Consider the following 25,472-nt stretch of genomic DNA (forward strand, 5'->3'; position numbering starts at 1 on the left):
AGCTTCCAAAGAAAGCATACATGGGAGGTGTATTCATTTCCAAGGGCTTCTGTAACTAATTACTGAACTGGGCAGCTTTAAGCAACAGAAATTTGTTCTTTCACAGTTCTGAAGGCTATAAGTTTGAGTCACGGAGCCACCAGGGCCATGTTCCCTCTAAGGCTCTGGGGAGAGCCCTCCCTTGCCTCTTCCAAGCATTTGGTGATGGATGTTGAAGCTTGGTGTTCCTTGGCTTACAGCCACATCCTCTCTAATCTCTGCCTCTTTTGTCACATGGCATTCTCCCTGTGTGTGTGTGTGTGTGTGTGTGTTTGTGTCCAGATTTTTCTTTTCTAATGGAGACATCAGTTCTATTGGGTTAAGGGCCTGTTCTATTCTAGTATGACCTCATGTTGACTTAATGATGATATCTGCAATGACCCCATTTTCAGTTAAGGTCACATTGGGAGGTATTGGGGATTAAGACTTCAGTTAATCTTTTTGGGGAACACAAGTTAACCCATCACCGAATACAAACATTTTGAGACCCTAAATGTTGAAAATGTCTTCATTCTACTGGGACAGTTTGAGTGGAGAATTTTAGGTTGGAAATAATTCTCTCTTGGGATTTTGAGGGCATTGCTCCATTGTTTTGAATTAATTGGGAGATGTGATGCTTTTTCTGATTTATTATCTTTTGTATGTGACCCTTTTCTCACTATCTTAGAAGCTTTTAGGAGCTTGTCTTAGTCCTGTTGGTGGTAAATCTCATTACGAGGTACCTTGGTATGGATCTATGTTCCTCCGTCGTACTGGGTCCTTAGCATAGGGTGTTTCAATTTGCAAACATGTCATTTTGGTCTGGGTAATTTTCTCTTACAGTTTCTTTGATAATTTCCTTTCTTTGTTCTGAAATTCCTATTGGTTAGATGTTGGTCCTCAGAAAACTGAGCTTCTAATGTTTTCTCTGTTTCTCTTTTCAAACTTGTTTTTATTTTTTTCTTTTTTCTTTTTATTTTTTGGAGAATGGACTCTCAGTATGTTGCCCGGGCAGGTCTCAAACTCCTGGGCTCAAGTGATCCTCCTGCCTCTGCCTACCAAAGAGCTGGGATTAGAGGTGTGGGCCACTGCCCCTGGCCTCCTTGTTGCTCTTTTGTCCTATTTCTTTGTCCTTTGGTTCTATTCAAGAACCGATTTCCTCGACTTCATACGCCAGCTCTTCTACTACCATTTTTATTTTGGATTATCTTATATTTTCAAGATCTCTTTTTTGTTGTTCCTTTCTTACAGCGTCCTGTTCCATGAATGCAATTGTCTTCTCCTAGAGTATAAGTTACAGAATTTCGGGGAGTTTTATCTGTTTCCTCCGAGTTTCTTTTTTCTTTTTATTTCTTTATTTCCTGTTGGAGGCTTTCCCCCAAATGCTAAGCCAGCCTTGGATATGTGCTTATGTTTGAGTCGGCTGCTAAAAACATTGGTTACCCTGTTTTCAAACAGGGTAATTATGTTTTGAGTGTACTCAAAAGCTGCCTGAGGGCTTAATTAAAACCAGCAGTTTAGCAAAGTTAGGGATCTCATATTCTAGAGCAGAGGTTTAAAAGTTTGTTGAAAAATATCTATTCTCCTTAAAATCCTTTTATAAAACTTACAGTAAGAGATCTGCTGAAACAGAGAGGAGAGAACACATTTCCACACTTGGCCACCTCTTGACTCGCCTGGATCCCATTAGGGGAGAGTGAGTGCTAGTTCTCTGCCAACCCAGGATTAGGCCCTAAGGTTGCTGTAAAAAGGATCCCGGGAGAAAACTCAGGAATAAAAGTGGAGAAAGTGAGACATCTGACTAAAATGACTAGAAGCCCTCAGGAAGTAAAAAAGGAAAAGGAAACCGAGAAACCAGAAAAATCATCAGACCAGTTAATTCCCCTTTGGAGTAACTGGAGATCCAGAGCTTCCTAAAAGATTAGAAATCTGAATTTGAAGAGTTGAGGGAGAAGAATCATGAATGGCCTAAGGCAGTTGCCCAGTGTCTCACGCAGAAGAGCATGGAGAAGAACTGGCAGGAATGTCCCCAGATGGTGACAAGTTTGCAGGACTTTTACTGGATGACCCATGAGGCCACCCAGAGGCCCAGGAGCCAGCCCTGTCCTCATGGAAAGACTCTACACAGGATTTTGGGATACAGATGGAAGGACAACATGTTTTCAGGTCCTGCCCGGGCAGATGCAGTCATCCTTCCAGCTCCGGAGTTCCAAACCCAGGCCTGTGCCATCCCCATTCACTTTGAGGGGCCTCTGTGGGCTCCCCAACACATGAGCTGTGTGCAGGATCCTCGGGTACCCAGAGGGGCACCCTCGATCATGAACCCTGTGTGTGGTCAGCTCTAGGTCTGTTGCCTGCCTTTCCTCCAGCAGCCCCTAGCCTCCTGCAGCAGTGGCTGCTCTCTTCTGGTTCTGATCCAGGTCTTGAACTTGGGAGACAATTAGAACCTGGATCCCAGTTCTGTCTGAAAGCAACAGAATAACATAATCTATACACTGGCGCATGACTCTTGGCCCAGCCCAGTGTAATGAGAAATAAATGAATGACCATGACATCAAAAGCAAAAAAAAAAAACCAAAAAAAAAACTGAGCAACCAGGCAGATGTTCTGGAGGGCCCGAGTTTGCCAGATCGCAACTGTGATCTATAAAGTGAAATAAGATCTTTATCACCGTGAAAGAACATGAATGAAATAGAAAACTAATTGGAGACTGAAAACTTGTTTGGAAAGAGGTGCTATGTATAGGTGGGAGCATGTGAGGACTGGTGGGTTTCCCTGTCAATCAAGCAACTGGGTGGGGACCTGGCTCTCCAGGGATCCGTGCGTTCCTTCTGTTCTTCTGTGGTGCCAAATTCCCGCTTCCCGTGGGAAGAGAGCAACTGGGCAGGGACCAGACTGCCCACTCTTCAATGTCTCCCTGTTCTCAACTCGGCGGCGCCTCCCTCCCCTCACTGTGTCTTTGTCCCTGCATCTGAGCCTGTCTGCCTCAGTTTCCCCAGACAGTAAATCTCCTGTCTCCAGCAGGGGTGGGTTGCCTGCCCCTTTGACTAACTCCCCCTTGTCTTTCATTTAGGTATCAAGTAAATTGTCACTTCCTCCTAGAAGCCTTTGCTGACCTACCCAATTTTTATCAAATTCCTTCTTTATTGTTTTTCTTCACAGCCCTCAGCATTTCTACCTGTGTGTGTGTGGTTTTTTTGTTTTGTTTTGTTTTTTTGTTTTTTGTTTTGTTTTGTTTTTGAGACAGGATTTTCCTCTGTTGCCCAGGCTGGAGTGCATTGGCATCATTATAGCCACTGCACCCTCACCTGAGCCTCCCAAGTAGCTGGGATATAGGTCAGCACCACCGTGCCTGGCTAATTTTTTTATTTTTTGTAGAGATGGGGTCTCACTTTGTTGCCCAGGCTAGACTCAAACTCCTAGACTTAAGTGATCCTCCCGCCTTGGACTCCCAAAGTGCTGGGATTACAGGCATGAGCCACTGTGCCTGACCTTCCAATGTTTTATTATGAGAAAATTCCATTCTGAAGAGTTGGATGAATAGACAGTGATTACCAGCATCCTCTCATACTAGGTTCTGCTATTAACAGTTGACCCCACTTGCCTTATCACCTCTCTCTCCACATATCCAGCCCTCTTATTTTTTCCATGCAGTTCAAAGTGAGTTGTAGACATTGATACATCTCACCCCTAAACGTTTCAGCATGTGTTTATCAAGCAGAGTGAAATGTATAAATCTCCACGGTACGATTGGATGCATTTTGACAGGTGTATACACTTGGGTGATCCAAACACCTGTAATGAGTCACAACATTACCAATGTCCTAGAAAGTTCCCTCATGCCTAGTTATTCCCAGTTTTGAGATTTGTCTATCGTGGCTGTGATGAGACTCAGGGGACCTCTTGCTGTGTGCTAGAAGCTTCCTTTCTACCCCACATACCAGATTCTCCTTCTTTTTTTTTTTTTTTTGTTTGTTTTTGAGACGGAGTCTGGCTCTGTCCCCCAGGCTGGAGTGCAGTGGTGCGATCTCGGCTCACTGCAAGCTCCGCCTCCCGGGTTCACGCCATTCTCTTGCCTCAGCCTCCCGAGTAGCTGGGACTACAGGCACCCGCCAACACGCCCGGCTAATTTTTTGTATTTTTAGTAGAGACGGGGTTTCACCGTGTTAGCCAGGATGGTCTCGATCTCCTGACCTCGTGATCCGCCCGCCTCGGCCTCCCAAAGTGCTGGGATTACAGGCTTGAGCCACCGTGCCCGGCCCCAGATTCTACTTCTTTGCCCCTTGCAGGAGCCTTGAAACTGGATAGTCCGTGGCTGATGGTCTCTGCAGCTCACAGGCTACACTGGCCACACCGAGCTGTGTTCCAAGCTGTCCTGGAGCTAACGGTGGGCAAGGCCTGGACCCTAAAGGACTTGGTGGTCAGCGTGGCCTGCAGGAGTCAGGGCCCCAGCAGGGAAGGCAAGATCCAGGTCTACACCCCAGCTACCACCTACCTCCGGGTGAGCAGTTCTCGGCCCCCAGCATATCCCTGGTCCCCTGCCACTGGGATCTTTTTCTGGTGCAGAGGCGGATAAAAGCTGAGGCCTGTGGGCAGATAGCAGCTCACAGATGTGTGAAGTCTGGCCCTCCCAGTGCCTGCAACTATCAGAGTTTAGTTCCTAAGTGACGTAGAAGAATTAGACCTAAAAAAAAAGAAAATCTAGATTTCCCATATCCCTGCTTGGCAGCTGACGGGGAGAGGAATATAAAATAGGAAAGCAAGTAGAACAGGACTTTGGAAACAGATAGACATTTGGCTGTTTCCAAAAAACAGAGTGAAAACTTCTGTGACGTAAGTCGGTTTGATGCCAAGTACTGACTGTCGTGAAGTTGCTTCTCTGCACGCGTTTGGTGCAGAAGCAAGAACAGGTTTGGGAGAAAAGCCATGAGTGTCATCTGCAGGGCTGAGGGAGCCTGGCGGGTGGACTGTCTCCCCTGCACCTGGGTGATGTGTGGACGTGGGGAAGGTCCGGGCCTTGACTGGGCTCATCTGAGGGCAGCACAGTCCCCTCTGGGGCAGGGGGTTGGGTGGCACCAGGTTGGAGTCAAGGGTGGTGTAATCTTAGGGACCATGAGGAGGCCTCTGTATAGCAGAGGGTGTCAAGACAGGAGAGCGAGGTGCGGTTGACTAGCCGGCTTCCGCCCTTCACCCAACCAGAGGGCATGGCAGCTTGTCCTAGGGTGGTGGCAGTGGAGGTGCCGGCAAGTGTCCAGATCCTAGAGATGCCAGATTTGCTGATGGACTAGTGGTGGGGAAGGAGTGAAGGAAAGGAAATAAATGGCTCTGAGGTTTTTGCCCAAGCATCTGGCGGGAAGTGCCATTCTAGGAAATGGGGAAGTTGGTGGCGGGGAACCGAGGATCACTGACATGGGACAAAGTGTTACGAAGTTCTGGTATTGGGTTGGAGCCTCAGCCACGCCCAAACCCTGTCTTGTCCTTGTCACTTCTCCTTGTGAGACCCCTGAGTTGTGTGAACAAGGGATGGTGGCCAACAGGGAACCATCCCATGCAGGGCTTGTGCCAGGGTGGTGGCTGCAAATGGGCTACCTCCCCCAGCTCCGAAACGAGCCAGATGACACCCACCTCTTCCTAGGACTCCCGAAGACCATGGTGATGGTGCAGGGAGAGGAGGCCACCTGCCAGCATGTGCCCTTCAGGGTACAGACACCCTGGCTGCTAGTAATAGCAGCCCAACGAGATCAGATTCCCTCCCCAAACTGAAGAGGAGAAAAGGAAATTATTTCTGCTCAGAGTTGGGGCAACAGACAGGAGTTTTTCTTCTTGTCTCAAGGCCCTGTAGAGAAAGCTAGCCTACCTGCACCAGTGAGGTTAGGCCTCAGAGAAATGGCATTGAAGGGGTTTTGAGGGATGAAGAGGAGTTTACCAAGCAGGAAAGAGATGAAAGGGTATCCCAGGGGGAGGAAATAGGGTGTGCAAAGGCCTTGGTCCCCCTCCCCACCTCATTGCAGGTTTCCACGGTGACAGTCTTGGCACAGAGCCTCTTCCACAGCTGGAGCGAACTCGAGTCAGCCTGGAGCGCAGCAGTGCAGGGCGAGATCCACGCTGAGAACAGCCGTGACCGTAAGCTTCTGAACTGCTGGTTGAAAGGCCCGCAGCAGGAGCTGAACCTAACAGCGGCCTACAGGCACCTGGAGTGGGTAAGAGCCCAGGAGGCCCGTGCAGCCAAGAGACCACCGAATCCCTCACCTCGGTCTCCTACCTCTCTCCCTGCTTGGGATGGAAAAGGGCTTTGTGCCACTGGCTTGGCCTGTGACCTTGGGCCTCCTGGAGCCTCTATTTCTCTTTCTCTTTCCTTTTCCTTCTTTTCTGATATATTTTTTGACAGTTCTATTCTGTCGCCCAGGCTGGGGTTCAGTGATGCTGTCAAAGCTCACTGCAGCCTCGAACGTCTGGGCTTAAAGGATCCTCCCTGCTCAGCCTCCCAAGTAGTTAGAACTATAGGCACATGCCCCCCTGCCACCGTGCATCACTGACTTTTATTTATTTATTTTTTTTTTAGCAGACACGAGGTATTGCTGTTTCCCAGGCTGGTCTTAAAGCTCTGGGCTCAAGTTACCTTCACATCTCAGCCTCCCAAAGTGTTGGCATTGCAGGCATGAGCCACCGCGCCCAGACAAGCTTTAGTTTCTTGGTCTGTGAAATGGACTCTGGTCACATTAGCACAGATCCAGGAGCAAAGCTTGGCTTCCTTTAGCTGAGAAGTCCAAGTTCTTTGTTCCCCCTGGGTACCTAGGGAGGTCTAGCCATGGCGGTACGCGGGTGGGATCCTGTGGTCTGATCAGGGTGGAGGCTGTGGCCCAGTTCAGTAGCCATTCTCGGATAGTCATTTCTGGGGGTGATGGGCAGGTTGTGGGGGGCTACCCCTTGCCTTCCTGCAAGGCAGGTCTGCAGCTTGGTCCTGCTGGCCCGTCCCTCTCTTCAGCCTGGATCTTGTTGCAGCCCCGGAAGACTCAGGTGTCGCTGACGGCTCTGCGGACTGGTGCCCAGGGCCAGCCTCGGGGCCTGCAGTTGGAGGGACAGCTGGAGGAGCTGAGGCAAGACAGGACATTGTACCAGAAACGGGGGACCTTGCTCCTTAGGTGCGTGTGCCCCTTCTCCTCGGCTGACACCCCTGCAAGTTTCCCTTCTCTAGCATGGAGCATCCCCAGGGGAAACAGGATGGGCAGAGCTACCTGGAGAATCCCTGCTGACCTGCTGGGGCCCAGAAGGAACCCAAATCCCACAGAAGAGCCACCTCCCCTGAAAGCTCCCACATCCCTCGCCCCTTCCATTAGTTGCTGAGGTGGGAGCAGAAGCTAGAGTCTCATCATCCTGTGTACAGGGAACAGCAAGAGGTTGGGACGAGCAGAGCCATCTCGGACTCCAGGCTATGCACTGAGCAGCTGTGTGGCCTTAGATAAGTCACCTATAGCCTAAACAGCAGCAGTGATGACAGAGGAACAGCAGCATCGTTTGCAGAGTGTTCGTTCGTGTTTTTATCCCATTTACATTCATCGAGCGCATACTATGGACCAAGTGCTCTTCTGGGCACGTGGAAAATGGCAGAGAAGCAGAACATCAGAAACCTTTGCCCTTGGGGAGCTTGTGTTCATTTCATGTACATTATCTCTAATCCCGACCACTGTGTCCGATCAGTATTATTTTAGCCTCCGTTTTACAGGTGGGGAAACTGAGGCACAGAACAGTCAAGTCCTTTGCCCAAGGTCACACAGCTAGTGAAAGACCGTGCCTGGATTCTAGTCCCAGTCTGTGTGACACGAGACGCTGTGTGTTGTCTATCCCCTTGGGTTTTTGCTGTCAAATGGTGACAGGGACCCCAGCCATGCCCACTTCGCTGGCACAGTGAAGTGGTGAAGGGTTCTGGATGCCAAATTGTAAAGCACAGGGCTGCCAGGTGTCCTGATGTTCTCTTCTCTGTGGCAGTCTTAACTCTGCAAGCTCGTGCCAGGCCCAGGCTGAGACCGTGGAGCACAATTGTCCCCCGACACTGCCAGCTGCTTTAATGGCTTTGGCCTGTTTTTCCCTCTGCACACCAGGCACCCCTTGCACCTGCCCATCCCACAGAGCCTCCTCCTGCAGGAGACCTTCACAGCTGATAGGCGACACCAGCGCTATTCTCTGGAGACTAGGATTGTCCTGAATGACCAAGAGGAAACCCTGCAGACCGTGGTCCTGGGCTGCCAGGCCGGACACCCCTACGTGAGTGGGTCTGGGGCATAGCCGGGAGGGGGCCTGAGAGCCGGAAGAAGGTCCCAGCTCCCTCCTGACTGCCTGCATGCGTGTGTACATGTATGTGGTTGTCCTTCCCAGGTCTGTGCAGGCCTGACGCATCCATACGATGGCAAAGTCATCCCCGGGAACACAGAGGGGTGCCTGGTTACTTGGAATCAGCAGACGGTAAGAGCGGAGACCCCAGAGACCTTTGCACCCTGCTCAGCCCTGGTTCAAGTTGTTCTTATCTCTCAGTAGGATTAAAAACATGTTATCAGAGCTGAGTGCAGTGGCTCACACCTGTAGTCTTAGCTACTCAGGAGGCTGAGGTGGGAAGATCGCTTAAGACCAGGAGTTTGACATCCATCTGGGTAACATACGGAAACCCCATTTCTACAAAAGAAAAAAAAATTGTTTAATTAGCCAGGCATGGTGGCATGTGCTTGTAGTCCCAGCTGCTGGGGAGGCTGAGGCAGGAGGATCTGATTAAGCCCAGGAGGTTGAAGCTTCAGTGAGCCGTGATTGCACCATTATATTCCAGCCTGGGCAACAGAGCCAGACTCAGACACCTCCCCTACCCCCCCACCCCCACCCCCTGCCACACACACACACACAAAGTTCTGGCCAGGCGTGATGGCTCATTCCTGTAATCCTCGCACATTGGGAGGCCAAGGGGGGTAGATCACCTGAGGTCAGGAGTTCCAGACCACCCCGGCCAACATGGTGAAACCTCATCTCTACTAAAAATATAAAAACTAGCCGGGCGTGGTGGTAGGTACCTGCAGTCCCAGCTACTCAGGAGGCTGAGGCAGGAGACCCCAGGAGGTGGACGTTGCAGTGAGCCAAGATTGCACCACTGCACTCCAGCCTGGGCCACAGAGTGAGACACTGCCTCAAAAAAAAAAAAAAAAAAAAAAAGGTTCTCCTGTCTGGGTTCCCTGTTTCATTTGGTCCTCCCTAGTACAGTCTATGTGACAGTAAGATGGATATATTCTAAAGGCCAGCACAACCCTGCCACCCGCATGCTCTCTAAGTCTGACAGTCTCTCTTGGGATAAAGCCCCAGTCCTGTCCCCTCAGCCCTGCTTCGTGGCCTGTATCCGCCTCATCCAGCCTCTTCGCATTTCCTCGCCTGGCTCTTTCCTGCCTCGGGACCTCTGTGTGTCCTGTGTGCTTGGAGCCGTCACCCTCTCCTTCAGCTTTGCCTCCTCCCTTCTACTCATCTTTTAGGATTGGGCTCAAGCATCCTGTCACCTGACCCCCAGACCACCTCACACACACCCCTGCTTACCCTAGTGATCCCTTACATCTTTTTCTTTTTCCTTTTTTTTTTTTGTGGAGAAAGAGTCTCATTCTGTCGCCCAAGTCAGAGTGTAGTGGTGCAATCTCAGCTCACTGCAACCTCTGCCTCCCAGGTTCAAGTTATTCTCCTGCCTCAGCCTCCCAGGTAGCTGGGATTACAGATGTGCATTCCCACTCCTGGCTAATTTTTGTATTTTTAGTAGAGACTGGGTTTTACCATGTTGGCCAGGCTGGTCTCAAACTTCTGACTTCAAGTGATCTGCCCGCCTTGGCCTCCCAAGGTGCTGGGATTACCGCTGCACCCAGCTTGCCCTGTATCTTTTGCTTTTAGTACCTATCACAAATTCCAGTTCTTTTTTTTTTTTTAAATAGGCAAAATCTCGCTCTGTCACCCAGGCTGGAGTGCAGTGGCACAATCTCGGCTCACTGTAGCCTTGTCCTCCTAGGCTTAAGTGATCTTTGCACCTCAGCCTACCAAGTAGCTGGGACCACAGGCACACACTACCACCACACTTGGTTATTTTTTATTTTTATTTTTAGTAGAGACAGAGTCTTGCTGTATTGCCCAGGCTGGTCTTGAACTCCTGGACTCTAAGCGATCCTCCCATCTTGGCCTCCAAAATCCTGAGATCATAGGTGTGAACCACCGTACCTGGCCCCAGTTCTGTTTTTGTGTGATTCATCCATCTCTGGCTCCTCTGCTAATCTGGAAAGCTCATGATCTCCGTGAGTGCTTTATTTACCACCATAGCCACAGGGCTTGGTACACAGTAGGTGCTCAATGAATAGTTGCCGCCATGATACTATTTAACACCCATTGCATGCCAGGATCCAGAGCAGAGGTCCACAAACTTTTCTGGAAAGAATCAGATAGTAACTAGTTTAGGCTTCATGGGCCACATGGTTCAGGTCTTGTTGACTCGTAACTGCCATTACTATTCCAGAGCACCGTGGATAATACGTAATGAACAGGCGTGGCTGTGTTCCAACAGGGCTTCTCTTGTAAAAACAGGCCACATTTGGACCAAGAGCTGTAGTTCTGATCCTTGGCTTAGAGGGTCTTCTTTGAGGCAGGGGCTTGCTCTGTCACCCAGGCTGGAGTGCAGGGGCACGATCATGGCTCACTCACTGCAGCCTTGACCACCTCTCAAGCTCAACTGATCCTCACACCTCAGCCTCCTAAGTAGCTGAGACCACAAGTGTGCACTACCACACCCAGCTCATTTTAAAATGTGTTGTAGAGATGGAGGTCTCGCTATGGTACCCAGGCTGGTCTTGAACTCTTGGATTCAGGAGATCCTCCTGCCTCACCTTCCAAAGTGCTGGGATTAGGCCAGGTGTGGTGGGTCACACATGTAATCCCAGCATTTAGGGAAGCCAAAGTGGGTGGATCACCTGAGGTCAGGTGTTCGAGACCAGCCTGGCCAACATGGTAAAACCCCCATCTCTACTTACAAAACTATAAAAATTGGCTGGGCGTAGTGGTGGGTGCCCGTAATCCCAGCTACTCGGGAGGCTGAGCCTCAAGAATCACTTGAACCTGGGAGGCGGAGGTTGCAGTCAGCCAAGATCCCACCACTGCACTCCAGCCTGGGTGACAGAGAGAGACTTGGTCTCAAAAAAAAAAAAAAAAAAAAAGGGTTGGGATTACAGATAAGAGTCACCACACCTGGCTGAGGGTCTTGACACGTGGCTCCCTAGGGGTGAAACTTGTTTTTGCCGGTGTGTCCTTGGCAAATTATTTTATGTCTCTGTACCTCAGTTGCCTTGTGTGCAGAATGGGAGCAGCCGTGCTCATCTCTACGCAGTGGCTGTGAGGATTACCATGTGGTGTTGTAAAATGCCTACTAGAACCCCATCCAGGTTTTCTTCCTGACACCTCTAGTAGGAGTTGATACTCTGGGAGAGCACCTTATTTTTCAGCAAGCATTTATAGAGCGTCTACTGTGGGCAAGGAAGATAGTCCTTGTTTCTCTCTCTCTCTCTTTTTTTTTTTTTTTTAGGAGTCTCACTTTGTTGTCTAGGCTGGAGTTTGGAGTGCAGTGACTTGATCTCAGCTCACCGCAACCTCCACCTCCTGGGTTCATGCACAGACCCCTCCCACCATTTTTTTTTTTTTTTTCAAGACTGAGGATCGAGTCTTGCTCTGTTGCCCAAGCTAGGGTGCAGCTGCGCAATGTCAGCTCATTGCAATCTCTGCCTCCTGGGTTCAAGTGATTCTTCTGCCTCAGCCTCCCGAGTAGCTGGGATTACAGGCGCCCACGACCACACCCGGCTAATTTTTGTACTTTTAGTAGAGATGGGGTTTCTCCATGTTGGCCAGGCTGGTCTGGAGCTTCTGACCTCAGGTGATCCCCCCACCTCAGCCTCCCAAAGTGCTGGGATTACAGCCATGAACCACCGCTCCCAGCCGTTTCTCTTTGCAAGATACACAACAGCCCCTGGGAAGGAGGGTGAACCAGGCAGCTGTTGAGCCTTGAGACCCACCCTTCTGGGGGCTCCCTTCACCTTTATTTAAACGAGGCTGCGTGTGGCTCCCCAGGGATAAGGTAGTACAGTTACTGGAGCTTCTAGGGAGAAACAAACGGCAGGATGACAGCCTCAGACACCTGCAGAAGTGGCTCCCAATGGTGTTTGCTGTTTCTTAAACCGGAGATTGCAGAGCCAGCGCCATGGGCCAAATTCAACCTGCAGATGGGTTTTGTTTGGTCTGCTTAGTATTTACATTTTTTAAGGAAATTAATTGCTACCATTGAAAATCAGAAGATTTTGAGTAAAACCCAGATTTCCAGTGTTTATAAGAAGAAAATCAGATGGTGTGACCACACCAGGCCTCAAATCCCAGCTGACAACAACAGGCTCTGACTGAGTAAATGGCAGTCGTTTAGTTTCATATAATTTGGCTGTCGAGATGGCTCACGCCTGTAATACTAGCACTTTGGGAGGCCAAGGCAGGCAGATCATTTGAGGTCAGGAGTTCGAGACCAGCCTGACCAATATGGTGAAACCCCCATCTCTACTAAATACAAAAAAAATTAGCCAGGCATAGTGGTGGGTGCCTGTAATCCCAGTTACTCAGGAGGCTGAAGCTGGAGAATCGCTTGAACCCGGGAGGTGGAGGTTGCAGTGAGCCAAGATCACGCCACTGCACTCCAGCCTGGGCAACAGAGCGAGACTGTCTCAAAATAAAATAAAATAATAAAATACTGTTTAATGACATACATTTTTCTCCCCTCTTGGACCCTTATTTCTCTTCCTCCATCTTGGTTCTAAAGTAAAGCTGAGCACCCCTTTAAGGATGCACTCCAATGATAAAGCTCCTTGGCAGGCATTTTTAACTTCTCAGTCAACACAGGTAGGAAAAGATGGCAACATGCTACTGTGTACTTGGCCTGTGGCAGAAGCTAAATGGTTGTTGAGTGAATAAATGACGGAGTAATTGTGTATTCGTTTGCTATGGCTGCCGTAACAAATTGCTGCCATCTTAGTGGTTTAAAACACCACAAATTTTACAGTTTTGGAATTCAGAAGCCCAAAATGGATCTCACGTGGCTAAAATCAAGGTGTCAGCAGGGCTGTGTTCCTTCTGGAGGCTCCAGAGGGGAGTCCATTTCCTTCCTTTTCCAGCTTGTGGAAGCTGCCTGCATGCCTTGGTTCATGGCCCCTTCTTCCACCTTCAAAGCCAACAGCGTGGCATCTTCCAGTCTCTGTGTGACTCTGACCCTTCTGCCTCCCTCTCATATGATCCCTGTGATTACTTTAGGGCCACCCGGATAACCTCCTCATCTCAAGATCCTCTATCCAATCACACTGCAATGTCTCTTTTGCCATGAAAGGTCACATATTGACAGGTTCCAGTGATGAGGACATGGATGTCATCATGGAACAAGTGTTCTTCTGCCAACTCCACTATGAGTTACTCATTCTTTCACTCTAGCACACTTTGACCTTGGGGTTTCAGGCTGTAACTAGTGATTCTGCATTTGTCCAAATATTTATTGAGCACCTACTATATGCCAGGACCTGTGCTAAGTATTAGGAATATGGCAATGAACAAAATAGACTACTCCCAAGGCACTTTCTTTGTACAAGACACATTCACATTTGTTCCATCAAGCCCACACTGCTAATCTTACCTGTAGGCACTGGAGTTTACCATTCCCGTGTACCCATCCCCACTTCCTGCCCTATAAGTGGAAGAGTGTAGACTGCTCCATAACCCATCAATCTTTGGACGACTTTCTTCTAACCACTGGATTCCCAGGGTGTCTTCTGCAGGCACGTAGAGATGGGACGAGACCTCTCTCAGTGCCTCTGGTTCTCATACACCCAGGCTAAGAACAGGGAGGTCGAGGCCACTTTGAAAGTCAACCGGAAAGTTGCCCTGCACTTGAAGGGTTTGCTTCATGACAGATCTCAGCGTGGGGAAATCCGGCACAGCCTGGCCCTGGACTTGGCCCACTCCTACCAGGTATGGGTCCCCAGGTTGGGCAGACCCTGGTTTGTGCCCTCCACACAGAGCTTGGCTGTTAGTGGAAGTAAAGGGTGTTGTCTGTTTCTTCCCAGCTGAGCTTCCCCCAGGCCCTGAGCTTGGATGGGGGCATCATCTTTAGACGGAGTCCCCAAGGAACATTCAACTTTGGCATGGATGCACGAGTTGCTGTCAACCACAACGTCACATCCCAGGTCAGGAGACTGAGTTCTGCTCCCTTGCCGAGGGAGGCCGGGTCTTAATGACCTTTAGTGAAGGTGCCCTGTATGAGATGTCTGAGGAGGTGGCAGGAGACATGACCCTGGGGAGCCAACAGCACAGCCCTTATTTTGGCAGTGTGTGTGTGATTAGTCAGGATGCGTTGACTGGTGTTGTAAACAAATGTTTGGCTCTTTGTGAAAGGCCAGTGTTCATGTCTCAGTTCAGCATGGCTCTGCTCCATGCAGTCTCTCAGGATCCAGGCCTCCCTTCCTTGTGGCTCTGCCCCAGCAGGCAGATGGAGGGACAGGGAGTGGAGAATTATGCAGGAGGCTTTTATGGGCCAGACCCATAAGTAGAAAGGTCATTCCTGCCTGGGTTCTCATCACGTGACCCCACCTAGCTGCAAGGGAGGCTGGGAAATGTAGTTTTAGCTGTATGTCCAGGAAGAAAAGGAAATGCAGTTTGGTGAATATATAGCAGCCATTGTAGGTATATTTACTCATTCACGGCTGTTCATTTGTTCATCCATGGACGTGTTCATTCATGTCCTTTCATTCAGCATGGATGGGTTGTATCTCTGCTGCGTGACTCTGTCCCCATCTCTGTTCCCATCTCTGAGGAGCTTTCAATCTAGTAGGCTTTTAGTGTTATATAAGTTCAAGTTCAATTCCCAGTTCCACTGTTAACTAGCTGTGTAACCTTGGGTGAATTACTGAATCCCACTGAGCCTCAGTTTTGCTAGCTGGGAAATGGGATGGTAACAACAACCCAGCAAAGCAGTGTTGAGGATTAAATGAGGCGGTCATTGTGAACCTGGTAGCACAGTGCCTGGTTCACGGTCAGGGTCAAGTAGAAGGTGGTGTGGCTGTGAGAGGCATGAGCAGGCACCATGGCAGGGAGTAGGGGGTCCCAGAGTGGTCTTCCCAGCCCCCCATCCAGGACGTCACTTCCTAAGCAACCTTTTTCGATAGCACAGCCTGAGTAAGATTGAGGGCTGAGGAACATTGAGGGAGGACAGATGTTTCTGGTTTGAGCTCTGGGCATGTTCTGGGATGCATTTGCCCAGTAGCCACCTCGTAGGGTTCTGCATCTCTCTCTCTGTTCCCTCTGACTCCTCTTCAACTCTCCCTGCAACAGGCCTCGGTCCAGCTGAACGGATCTTACTGCGACTTTGCATTTTTCTTCCAGCTCAGGCATCCCCACGGACCAGCATTTCCTCCAAACTTGCAGGTATGGACGTTGCTCCCTTAGAGATGACCTTGACTCGCCTGCCAAGGGTTGTCTCTGAGCAGCTGGCCTGCTGGGAGATGGGCGGAAGGAAGGCAGGATGGGGGCCCGAGGGAGGGAGGCCACACTTGCAATGTTGTGCTTAGCCAAACAGCCCCTGCAGAATCAAGAACAGATGGCAGGGAGGTTTCCACATCCATCATTTGGAAGTGATGGTCCAAGCCGAAGGGGGTGAAGGATCACATTTCACTCTTGAAAATGGACAGAAACAGAGTTTTCCTCCAAACTCTGCCCTGTATTTGGGCTTGGGAGAAGCCGTATAATCCTTCAAGAGGGCTTTGTTGACCTGGGGTATTTTGGAGGTGGAGAAAGACATTCAGGTAGGAGCCCTGTCTCCCCACCAAATGTGTGGCTTCATTGAGCAGGCTGTGCATGGTGTGTGCACAGGAATTAGGGGGTGGCTAATTCAAGGATGTGGAGGTGTAAATAGGAAACCCCGACAGGGATGAGGCCCTCAGGAGACGTGGGGCAGACCTTTAATTTGATAGCAATAAAAAAAATTAGAGGTGGGGTCTCAGTATGTTGCCCAGGCTGGTTTTAAACTCTTGGCCCCAAGATGTCTTTTTGCTTCAACCTTCCGTGCCACAACAGCCAGCTAATTTTTGTACTTTTTTTTTTTTTTTTTTGGGCAGAGACAGGGTCTCGCTATGTTGCCCAGGCTGGCCTTGAGCTCCTGGGCTCAAGCGACCCTCTTCCCTTGGCCTTCCAAGGTGCTGGGATTACAGGCATAAGGCACTGCGCCCAGCCCTGATAGCATTTTTTTAAACACGTGCTGTTCATTCCCCGAGTATTGGGTTTTAGAAACTTGAATGGAGCCTGAGAATGACTCTGAATGGAGGGAACTGCTTATTCTTAGAGGGATGAGCTTTCTCAGGTTGATGTCCCTGAACTCAGTCTGTATCTTCACATTGACACAGGTCACTGTTTCACTAGCAACCTTTTACTTTTGTGGAGTTCCCTGAGATCACGGCCCATTTGAGAGCTGCTGCCATCTTAGATTGGAGGAAATGTCGTCATATTAACCATTTGTTCTGGGAGCTGATGTCTGTGGAATGATTGCGTGGCAGGCTCTGTTCTAAACCCTGTTTGTGGATTATCTCATGGTCGCCTCATGATGCTGTTGTGGGGGGCGTGGGGCACTGTTGTACCATTTTGTGGGTGAGGCTCTGAGATTTAGAGAGGTGGCGTGACTTGCCGAAGATCATGGAGCTCCCGTGGGTGGAACCCAGGCATTCTGGTTTCAGAGCCCATGCGATCGATCCCCCGAATTCATCGGGGAGTGGAGGTGGGTTACCCTGGAAGCTTGGATGCTGGGTCATCTAATGGGTGCAAACATTATTATCATTAGTATTTTTCGAGACCGAGTCTCGCTCTGTCACCCAGGCTAGAGTGCAGTGGCGTGATCTCGGCTCACTGCAACCTCTGCCTCCCAGGTTCAAGCGATTCTCGTGCCTCAGCCTCCCAAGTAGCTGGGATTACAAGGCATGCGCCACGACACCCAGCTAATTTTTTGTATTTTTAGTAGAGATGGGATTTCACTACGTTGGCCAGGCTGGTCTTGAGCTCCTGACCTCAAGTGATCTGCCTGCCCGGGCCTCCCAAAGTGCTGGGATTACTGGTGTGAGCTACTGTGCTCAGCTCAAACATTAATTTTAATTTTAATTTTTAAGACAGGGTCTTACTCTGTCACCCAGGCTGGAGATCGGTGGCGTGATCATGGCTCACTGCAGCCTCCACCTCCCAGGCTCCAGCCATCCTTTCATCACAGCCTTCTGAGTAGCTGGGACCACAGGTGCACGCCACCACGCTCAGCTAATGGTTTAATTTTTTGTAGAGATGGGGGTATTGCTCTGTTGCTCAGGCTGGTCTCAACTCCTGGCCTTCAGCAGTCCTCCTGCCTTGGTCTCCAAAGTGCTGTGGTTACAGGTGTGAGTCATCATGCCCTGCCAGCCTATGGATATTGACAGATGCATATAATGTCATGGATCTGTCATTATGGCATCATTCAGAACAGTTTCTGTGCCCTAAAAAATCCTCTGGGTTCTACCTTTTCATCCCTCCTCCTACACTCCACCCCCTGGCAACCACTGATCTTCTTACTGTCTGTGGGTTTGCCTTTTTCCAGAATGTCATAGAGTTGGAGTACAGTGTGCAGCCATTTCAGATGAGCTTCTTTCACTTAGTAGTATACATTTAAGTTTCCTCCATGTCTTTTTCAGCTTAATATAGCTCATTTTATATTAGCACTAGATAATATTCCATTGTCTGGGTGTATCATGTTTTATTCAGCAGTTCATCTATGGAGGCACCAGGCATTCTTTTAAAACCAGTCCAGCCATGGTGGCTCACTCCTGTAATCCCAGCACTTTGGGAGGTCGAGGCAGACAGATCACCTGAGGTCAGGAGTTCGAGACCAACCTGGGAAACATGGTGAAACCCCATCTCTACTAAAAATACAAAAAAAAAAAAAATCAGCTGGGCGTGGTGGTGGGTGCTTGTAATCCCAGCTACTTGGGAGGCTGAGGCAGGAGAATCGCTTGAACCTGGGAGACAGAGGTTGCAGTGAGCTGAGATTGTGCCACTGCACTCCAGCCTGGGTGACACAGCGAGACTCCGTCTCAGAAAAGAAAAGAAAAAAAAAAAAAAACAAAACTTTTCCTGTGATTGTAATGCACGGGCTGGATTGAGAACCATGGGGCTAAACCTGCTTTGCAGATGTGGAAACTGAGGCCCAGATCAGGAAATGGAGAGGCTCAGGTCCCTTGGGAGCTGGTGGAGCCTTGGGCCTCTCTGCTCCCACCCTCCACTGCTCCCTTCAGCCCCCTTGTTGGGGCTAGGTACATGTTCACTCCAGCCTGACCGCTTGGGTACCCAGATGCCATCCTCTTTGAACCCCAGAAGTCCTGGGTCCTCTGGTTCCTGCAGGGCACTCTATGGGGCCTCCTTTTCTGTGGAGGAGTTGCAAAGATGTCCTCTGCTTCCCCCACCAGCCCCCTTCAGGCACCAGCACGAGTTTTAGAGCTAGGCAGACTCAGGTGGCATATGTGACCCTTTCAGTGCCTCAGTTTCCCCATTTGTACAATACAAACTCCCATTTCACATGTGGTGGGAAGGACAAGATGGGACTGTACCCCTGGGCCAGGAGCTGGAACCAGGGCAGGCTATCTCCTCCATTCCTCCATCTGTCTCGTTTCTCCTCCTAATTGTGCGCTGTCTACCATGATTGGTGAGTGCTCAAAGTTGGAGTGGCTCAGGAGGGCTTCCTGGAGAAGGAGGCAGCCCTCTCCCACACCCAGGATCCCATAGACCCTTCCTGTCCCTCCCCTGCCTCCCTGTAGGTGCAGGCAGCTGCCGGGCGCTACGGAGTGCGCAGCCTCAACGGATCTCTATCTGTGCACATGTCTGGCCGGGAGGTGTTTCTGCTGGAGGTGGACGCCAGCCAGGACACTCGGAGGAGCAGCCGGGGCTGGGGTGTGAGTGTCCTTCTCCACCAGGCTGTCCTCAGTGCCCCCGGGGCTGTTCGGCTGCAGCTGTCTGGAAAGATCACCCCAGCAAGGTAATGGTCCCCAGGTGGCCTGCAAGGAGGCAGGGAGACTACAGAGGGCAAAAGGCTGGTGTCCTGGGACATGGGAAATCCTCGCTCAGAGGCCCCTCTTCTGTCCCTCTGAGACCACACCCAAGTCAGCCCCATCGGTGTCACTGAGGGCATGAAAAGTGGGTGGCGTTCAGTTTTTCACTTTTACGCTTTATTTCTTTTTTGTATTGTTATGAGTGCATTCGTTGTAGATGGCTTAAAGGATAACGTGTAAAGGGCTGGGCACCATGAGTCACACCGCAGGGCTTTGGGAGGCCAAGGCAGGAGGATTGTTCAAGTTCAGGAGTTCAAGAGCAGCTTGTGCAACATTGCAAGAACCCATCTCTACAAAAAATTTTTAAAAATTAGCTACATGTGGTGGGGTGCACCTGTAGTCCCAGCTGCTCAGGAGGCTGAGGTGGGAGGATTGCTTGAGCTCAGGAATTCAAGATCTGCCTGGACAACATAGACCCCATCTGTACAAAAAATTTAAAAAATATAGCCAGATGTGGTGGCATGCACCTGTAGTCCCAGCTACTTGGGAGGTTGAGGTAAGAGGACTGCTTAAGCTTGGGAGTTGGAGGCTGCAGCGCGCTATGACTGCAGCATTGCAGTCCAGCCTGGGTGACAGTGAAATGAGCCTGACTCTAAAATAGTAATAACAATAATCATGTAAAAAGGAATGAAACAAAAATCACTAGTGATCCCAAGGAATATGCATCTCCGTCTGGTCTCATGTCGAAGTAGCTTTTTACCTACTGATGTGTCCACTATGGTGCGGTGTTGAGGAGCCTAGGGTCCAGGGGTAACCACTTGGGTTCAAGTCCCAACTCGGACACTGCTGCCTCTGGGACCACTCTCCCTTCTGTGCCTCAGTTTCTCCACCTGCTTCTTAGGGTTGTCCTAAGGATAAACTGAGCCCTGCATGTGAGTTCCAAGCCAGGGCCACTGAGCACGCTCAGTAACTGGCTACCATCTTTGCTACAGATGTAATCAGAAAAACCAAACTCTTTTCTGCCACTAACCTTTTAATGCTCAGTACAGGATAATTCTGTGGCCAGGAACCAGGGGGTCTTTTTCCCCATCAAGCAATTCTCTGGTGGACACTAACTGGGTGTCCTATAAATTAACTCAGTTCTGACTCTATATTCCTGGAGGTAGCATCAGACCCCACAGGTTAAGTGTGCAAGACTGCCCCCAGCTTTAGACACCATTCCCCTCAGCCTCTCTAGCAGCTGGAACTATAGGCTCACCACCACACCTGGCTAATTTTTGTACTTTTTTTTTTTTGTAGGAACAGGGTCTTGCTATGTTGCCCAGGCTGGTCTTGAACTCCTGGCCTGAAGCAATTTTCCAGCCTTAGCCTCCCAACGTGCCAGGACTACAGGCATGAGCCACCATGAATGGTCTCATAACAATGGAAGAACCTAGCTTCTGCTGCCCACTGTGCTTGGGGAGCACTTAAGAGCTGGAGTGGCTCGGGAGGGCTTCCTGGAGGAGGGGATCCTCCCCCTCACTCAGGTTCCTATAGATTCTTCCTGTCCTCCCTTTGCCTCCTGACCAACTGGCTGTAACTTGGAGGTCCCTATAACCTCCTCCCATCTTGTGTCTGATCATTCGCAAAAATGGCTCACAGAACTCAGGGAAACATTTTACATATATTTATTCATTGATTATAGAGGATACGATTTGAGAACAGCCAGATGGAAGAGACGCATAGGGCAAGGTATGGGGCAAGGGGTGCTGGGCTTCCCTGCCCTCTCTGGGCCACCACCCTCTGTGTGTTCAGCTCGGAAGCTCTCTGCGAACCCCGTGGTTCAGGGATTTCTGTGGTGCCTTCATCATGCAGGCATGACCCCTTATTAACTCAATCTCCAGCCCCTGTCCCCTTCTCAGAGGATGGGATGTGGGGCTGAAAGTTCCAATCTCTAATCATGGCTTGATCTTTCTGTGGACCAGTTCCTGTCCAGGAACCCAAGAGTCACCTCATTAGAACCAAAGACGCTCCTATCAACAAAAGAGACTCCCTAGTTCCTAAGGGATTAGGAGCTCTGTGTCAAGGATTGGGGCAGAGACCAAATATATATTTCCTAGTACATCACAGTATTATGCTAGTATTTTGAGTACTGCACATTGTGATACAAATTGGGTATCCACTAAATATTTCCTCTGCAATCCCAACATGGATTTAAGGAGACTCTGGGCTGTGGGCATGGTCCTAGATAACCTTGTCCTCAGAATTGCCACCACAGCTGTCTGTCCCTTCACCTCTCCAACTGCCCATCCTTATCCCGTCTGAAAAGGATTTGAGGCAAATTATTAAAATGCACCTTGTTCTAGGTCAGGAGTTGGCAAACTCTCAGTAAAAGGCCAGATGGTAAATATTTTCAGCTTTGTGGGCCATATGGTCTCTGTTGCAACTACTCAGCCCTGCCACTGTAGCACAAGAGTGCTATAGACAATTCATAAATAATGGGCACGACTGTGCTCCAATAAAACTTTATAAAAAGAAATGGTGGGCCAGCTTTGGCCCACAAGCTGTAGTTTTCCAACCCTTGTTCTAGATTTTAAAAAGATACACGAGGAAGCTAGGGTGAAGGGAAAGGAAAAATAGGAAAAATGGGGAGCTGCTCAAAGTAGTTTCAGTAAACAAAATTCATGCCATGAGTTCCTCTGTGTTATTTAGAGCTCAGCTGAAGATTTGGCTCTGAGCTTCCTAGCAGCCAATGCAAAGAGAGAAACTAACAAGTAGTAGTATTTGCAGTGGCCCTGAGGAAGTACACACACACAGTCCACAGCTGTGCACCACGAAATGTATGGCTGATCTTGTTGCTGGTGGTGAAGCTCAAGGGAAATCTCTCCAGTGGTGTCATGTAGGAACTCACTGTGTGATGAGTGTGATGATAGGAACTGTGTCCTCTGCCCCAATTTTCCAGCAAGTTTAACAGCAAGCTTCTTGGAGCTGTTCCTTCTGTCACATTTATCAATCACTCATTATGACCCTGGAGCAGGAACCTTATATTCCAAAGTTCATTTAATTCTAAACAACCCTATGCTTTAGGTACTGCTAACTGCTTATTTGAGCTTTGGGCATATTACTCTCTCTCTACGTGTTTCCTCATCTGTATATTAGGGATCATAATATTCTCAAAACTCACAGGGCTTTTGTAAGGAGTCAATGTGTCTAAAGTGCACAGTGCATGGCACAGTGTGTTGGTTAGATGTTACTGTATAACAAGCTACTCCAAGCATAGAGATTAAAGAACAACCATTTTGTTTGCTCATGATTCTGTGGGTCAGCAACTTACACAAGGCTTAGGCAGTTCTGCTTTGTGTGGCTTTGGCAGGGGTCATTCTCTGGGACTCTTGGCTGACATCAGCCTTCAGCTGAGTCAGTTCCCAGCCAGATGTGTGCATGGGCTGAGGTCAGGGGTGGACTGGGAAGTCCACGAAGGCTTCCTTTGCATGTCTGGAACCTCGGTGCTCTTCCATGTGCACCCCCTCTCTCTTTTCAAGTGGCTGCTTGGGCTTCCTCACATCATGGCGGTCTCAGGCTGGTCAGACTTCTTACCAGGTGGCTGGGTTCCAAGAGGCAGCATTCACGTGAGAAGGTGAAAGTTGCAGATCTTAGGGCCCAACCTTGAAAGTTCTACAGTGTCACTTCTGCCACATTCTATTGATGAAAATGTAGGTCACAAGGCTAGCCCTGATTCAAAGGGAGAGGACATAGATCTCACATGTTAATGCAGGAGTGGCAAAGTCACCTTGCAGGAGAGTGTGGGAAGAGCCGGCCATAGGTGCAAACGCTGTTTCACACCTGGGTGAGTACCTATCAGTATCAATATCAATATCAGTTCAAGGCCAGGCACAGCAGCTCATGCCTGTAATCCCAGCACTTTGGGAGGCCGAGGCGGGCAGACCACCTGAGGTCAGGAGTTCGAGGCCAGCCTGGGCAATGTGGTGAAACCCCATCTCTACTAAAAATACAAAACTTAGCCAGCTGTTGTGGCGGGTCCCTGTAATCCCAGCTATTCGGGAGGCTGAGACAGGAGAATCGCTTGAGCCCAGGAGGCGCAGGTTGCAGTGAGCCGAGATTGTGCCACTGTACTCCAGCCTGGGTGACAGAGTCACTCTGTCTCCTAGAAAAAAAAAAAAAAACTCAATATCTGTATGTGCGCTTTATTTCCCACTTTGCAGAAGGAGAAACTGATGCTCAGAGAGGTTGCGTCCTTGTCCCAGGTCATCCTGTTAGTGGGCAGCAGCATTGGGGTTAGAACCCAGATTTGCCTGACTACAAAGCCCATGATCTTCACCCCCTTACTTCACTGCCTAGGATCTGGCTGTTTTCCAAGGCACTGCTGGACCAGAACACAGCACAGCTCCTCCTCCAGGCATCTGAGGAATGGAGGGGAGGCCGGATCCTGACCTTCCAGAGCCAGACCCGGCACACGGTGGCTGGCTGGGCAGTGATGCCCCATCTCCTGACAGTCACAGGAAGGCTGAAGCAGAAGGAGACGCTTCAAGAAGGTGAGGGCCTGAGGAACACCATGAGGGCAGCGGCAAGTACTTTCTATGGAACTGCAAGGTAGATTCAGTTCCACCCAAGTCCAGTGATGCTCCAGCTCCAGCATCTCACGCTGGCATATCCACAGGTTTGGATAAAGGGGTATGGATGATTCCCCTTTGTGAGAAATGAACATGCATTCTGACAAAGAAAATCTGTTCACTAAAAACTGAATAGGATTCCTTATGCAGGACTTGTCAGAGCCTTTAACATGCTGTTGGACATTGTGTATCTCCAGGAGGAGGAGTTGGGTGCAGGGTATCCCAGGCATATTTTTTGGAATACCTTTTATTTTGACATAACACTAGACTTGTAGAAAAGTTGCAAGAACAGGCCGGGCGCGGTGGCTCACGCTTGTAATCCCAGCACTTTGGGAGGCCGAGGCGGGCGGATCACGAGGTCAGGAGATCGAGACCACGGTGAAACCCCGTCTCTACTAAAAAAAAAATACAAAAAATTAGCCGGGCGTGGTGGCGGGCGCCTGTAGTCCCAGCTACTCGGAGAGGCGGAGGCAGGAGAATGGCGTGAACCCGGGAGGCGGAGCTTGCAGTGAGCAGAGATTGTGCCACTGCACTCCAGCCTGGGCGACAGAGCGAGACTCCGTCTCAAAAAAAAAAAAAAAAAAAAAAAAAAAAGAAAAGTTGCAAGAACAGTGCAAAGAAACCCACAGGCCCTTTGCCCAGATTAATCAGTTACTAACATTGTACATTTCCTTTATCATTCTCATATTCATATTCTCTCTATATGTATATATATTTAACATTTTATTCCTGAATTGTGTTTTCCTAGATTGCAGACATGATAATTCTTTTTTCTCGTTTTCTTTTTTGAGACTGAGTTTTGCTCTTGTCCCCCAGGCTGGAGTGCAATGGAGCAATCTCAGCTCACTGCAACGTCCGCCTCCTGGGTTCAGGCGATTCTGCTGCCTCAGCCTCCCGAGTAGCTGGGATTACAGGAACACAGCATCACACCTGGCTAATTTTTTTTTGTATTTTTAATAAAGACGGGGTTTCACCATGTTGATCAGGCTGGTCTCGAACTCCTGGCCTCAAGTGATCGATCTGCCTCTGCTCCCAAAGTGCTGGGATTACAGATGTGAGCCACTGCACCTGGCCGATACTTACATTTTGAAGGGTACAGGGCAGTCATGTTGTAAAGCAGCCCTCCGTCTGAGTTTGAGTGACACTTCCTGTGCCTGCATTCAAGAAAGCCTGTTGGTAGGACACCACAGAAATGAGGCAGCCTCCTGTCAGGTGGCACCTTCCGTCCGTTTGTCCAACTTTGGTGACATTAGCTTTGATCTCTTGATTAAGGTGGGGTTGCCAGGTTTCTTGGCTGTAAAGTTTTTAGTTATTTCCTTTGTAATTAATAAATAATTGGGGTGAGATACTTGGAAGTCATGTAAGTATTCTATGTTCTCATCGAATTGTGACCCTCCTAGTTTTAGCATCCACTGATGATGCTTGTCTGAGTCTGTTACCATTATGATGATTGCCAAATGGGGATTTTTCTAATTCTTTTTTTTTTTTTTTTAATTTATTGCTTATAGGCCAGGGATGGTGGCTCACACCTGTAATCCCAGCACTTTGGGAGGCTGAGGCGAGCAGATCACTTGAGGCCAGAAGTTTAAGACCAGCCTGGCTAACATGGTGAAACCCTGTCGCTACTGAAAATGCAAAAATTAGCCAGAGGTGGCGGTGCATGCCTGTAGTCCCAGCTACTCAGGAGGCTGAGGCACGAGAATCACTCGAACACGGGAGC

At 49.5% G+C, this 25,472-nt stretch overlaps 1 protein-coding gene across 1 annotated transcript in view; it reads left to right on the forward strand.

The window, feature by feature from the left end:
- Positions 1-25,472, forward strand: part of LOC129462622 (uncharacterized) — a 154,158-nt gene that overhangs the window by 74,016 nt on the left and 54,670 nt on the right. The window contains exons 29-38 of the mRNA XM_055242744.1: positions 4,308-4,519; positions 6,030-6,218; positions 7,021-7,160; positions 8,118-8,280; positions 8,392-8,478; positions 13,927-14,064; positions 14,160-14,279; positions 15,424-15,516; positions 18,912-19,129; positions 23,481-23,674. Of these exons, the coding sequence (XP_055098719.1) occupies positions 4,308-4,519; positions 6,030-6,218; positions 7,021-7,160; positions 8,118-8,280; positions 8,392-8,478; positions 13,927-14,064; positions 14,160-14,279; positions 15,424-15,516; positions 18,912-19,129; positions 23,481-23,674 (1,554 nt within the window). The remainder of the gene's footprint in view (positions 1-4,307; positions 4,520-6,029; positions 6,219-7,020; positions 7,161-8,117; positions 8,281-8,391; positions 8,479-13,926; positions 14,065-14,159; positions 14,280-15,423; positions 15,517-18,911; positions 19,130-23,480; positions 23,675-25,472) is intronic.

Source organism: Symphalangus syndactylus, chromosome 14, assembly GCF_028878055.3.
Source record: "Symphalangus syndactylus isolate Jambi chromosome 14, NHGRI_mSymSyn1-v2.1_pri, whole genome shotgun sequence".
Classification (NCBI taxonomy): Eukaryota; Metazoa; Chordata; class Mammalia; order Primates; family Hylobatidae; genus Symphalangus; species Symphalangus syndactylus.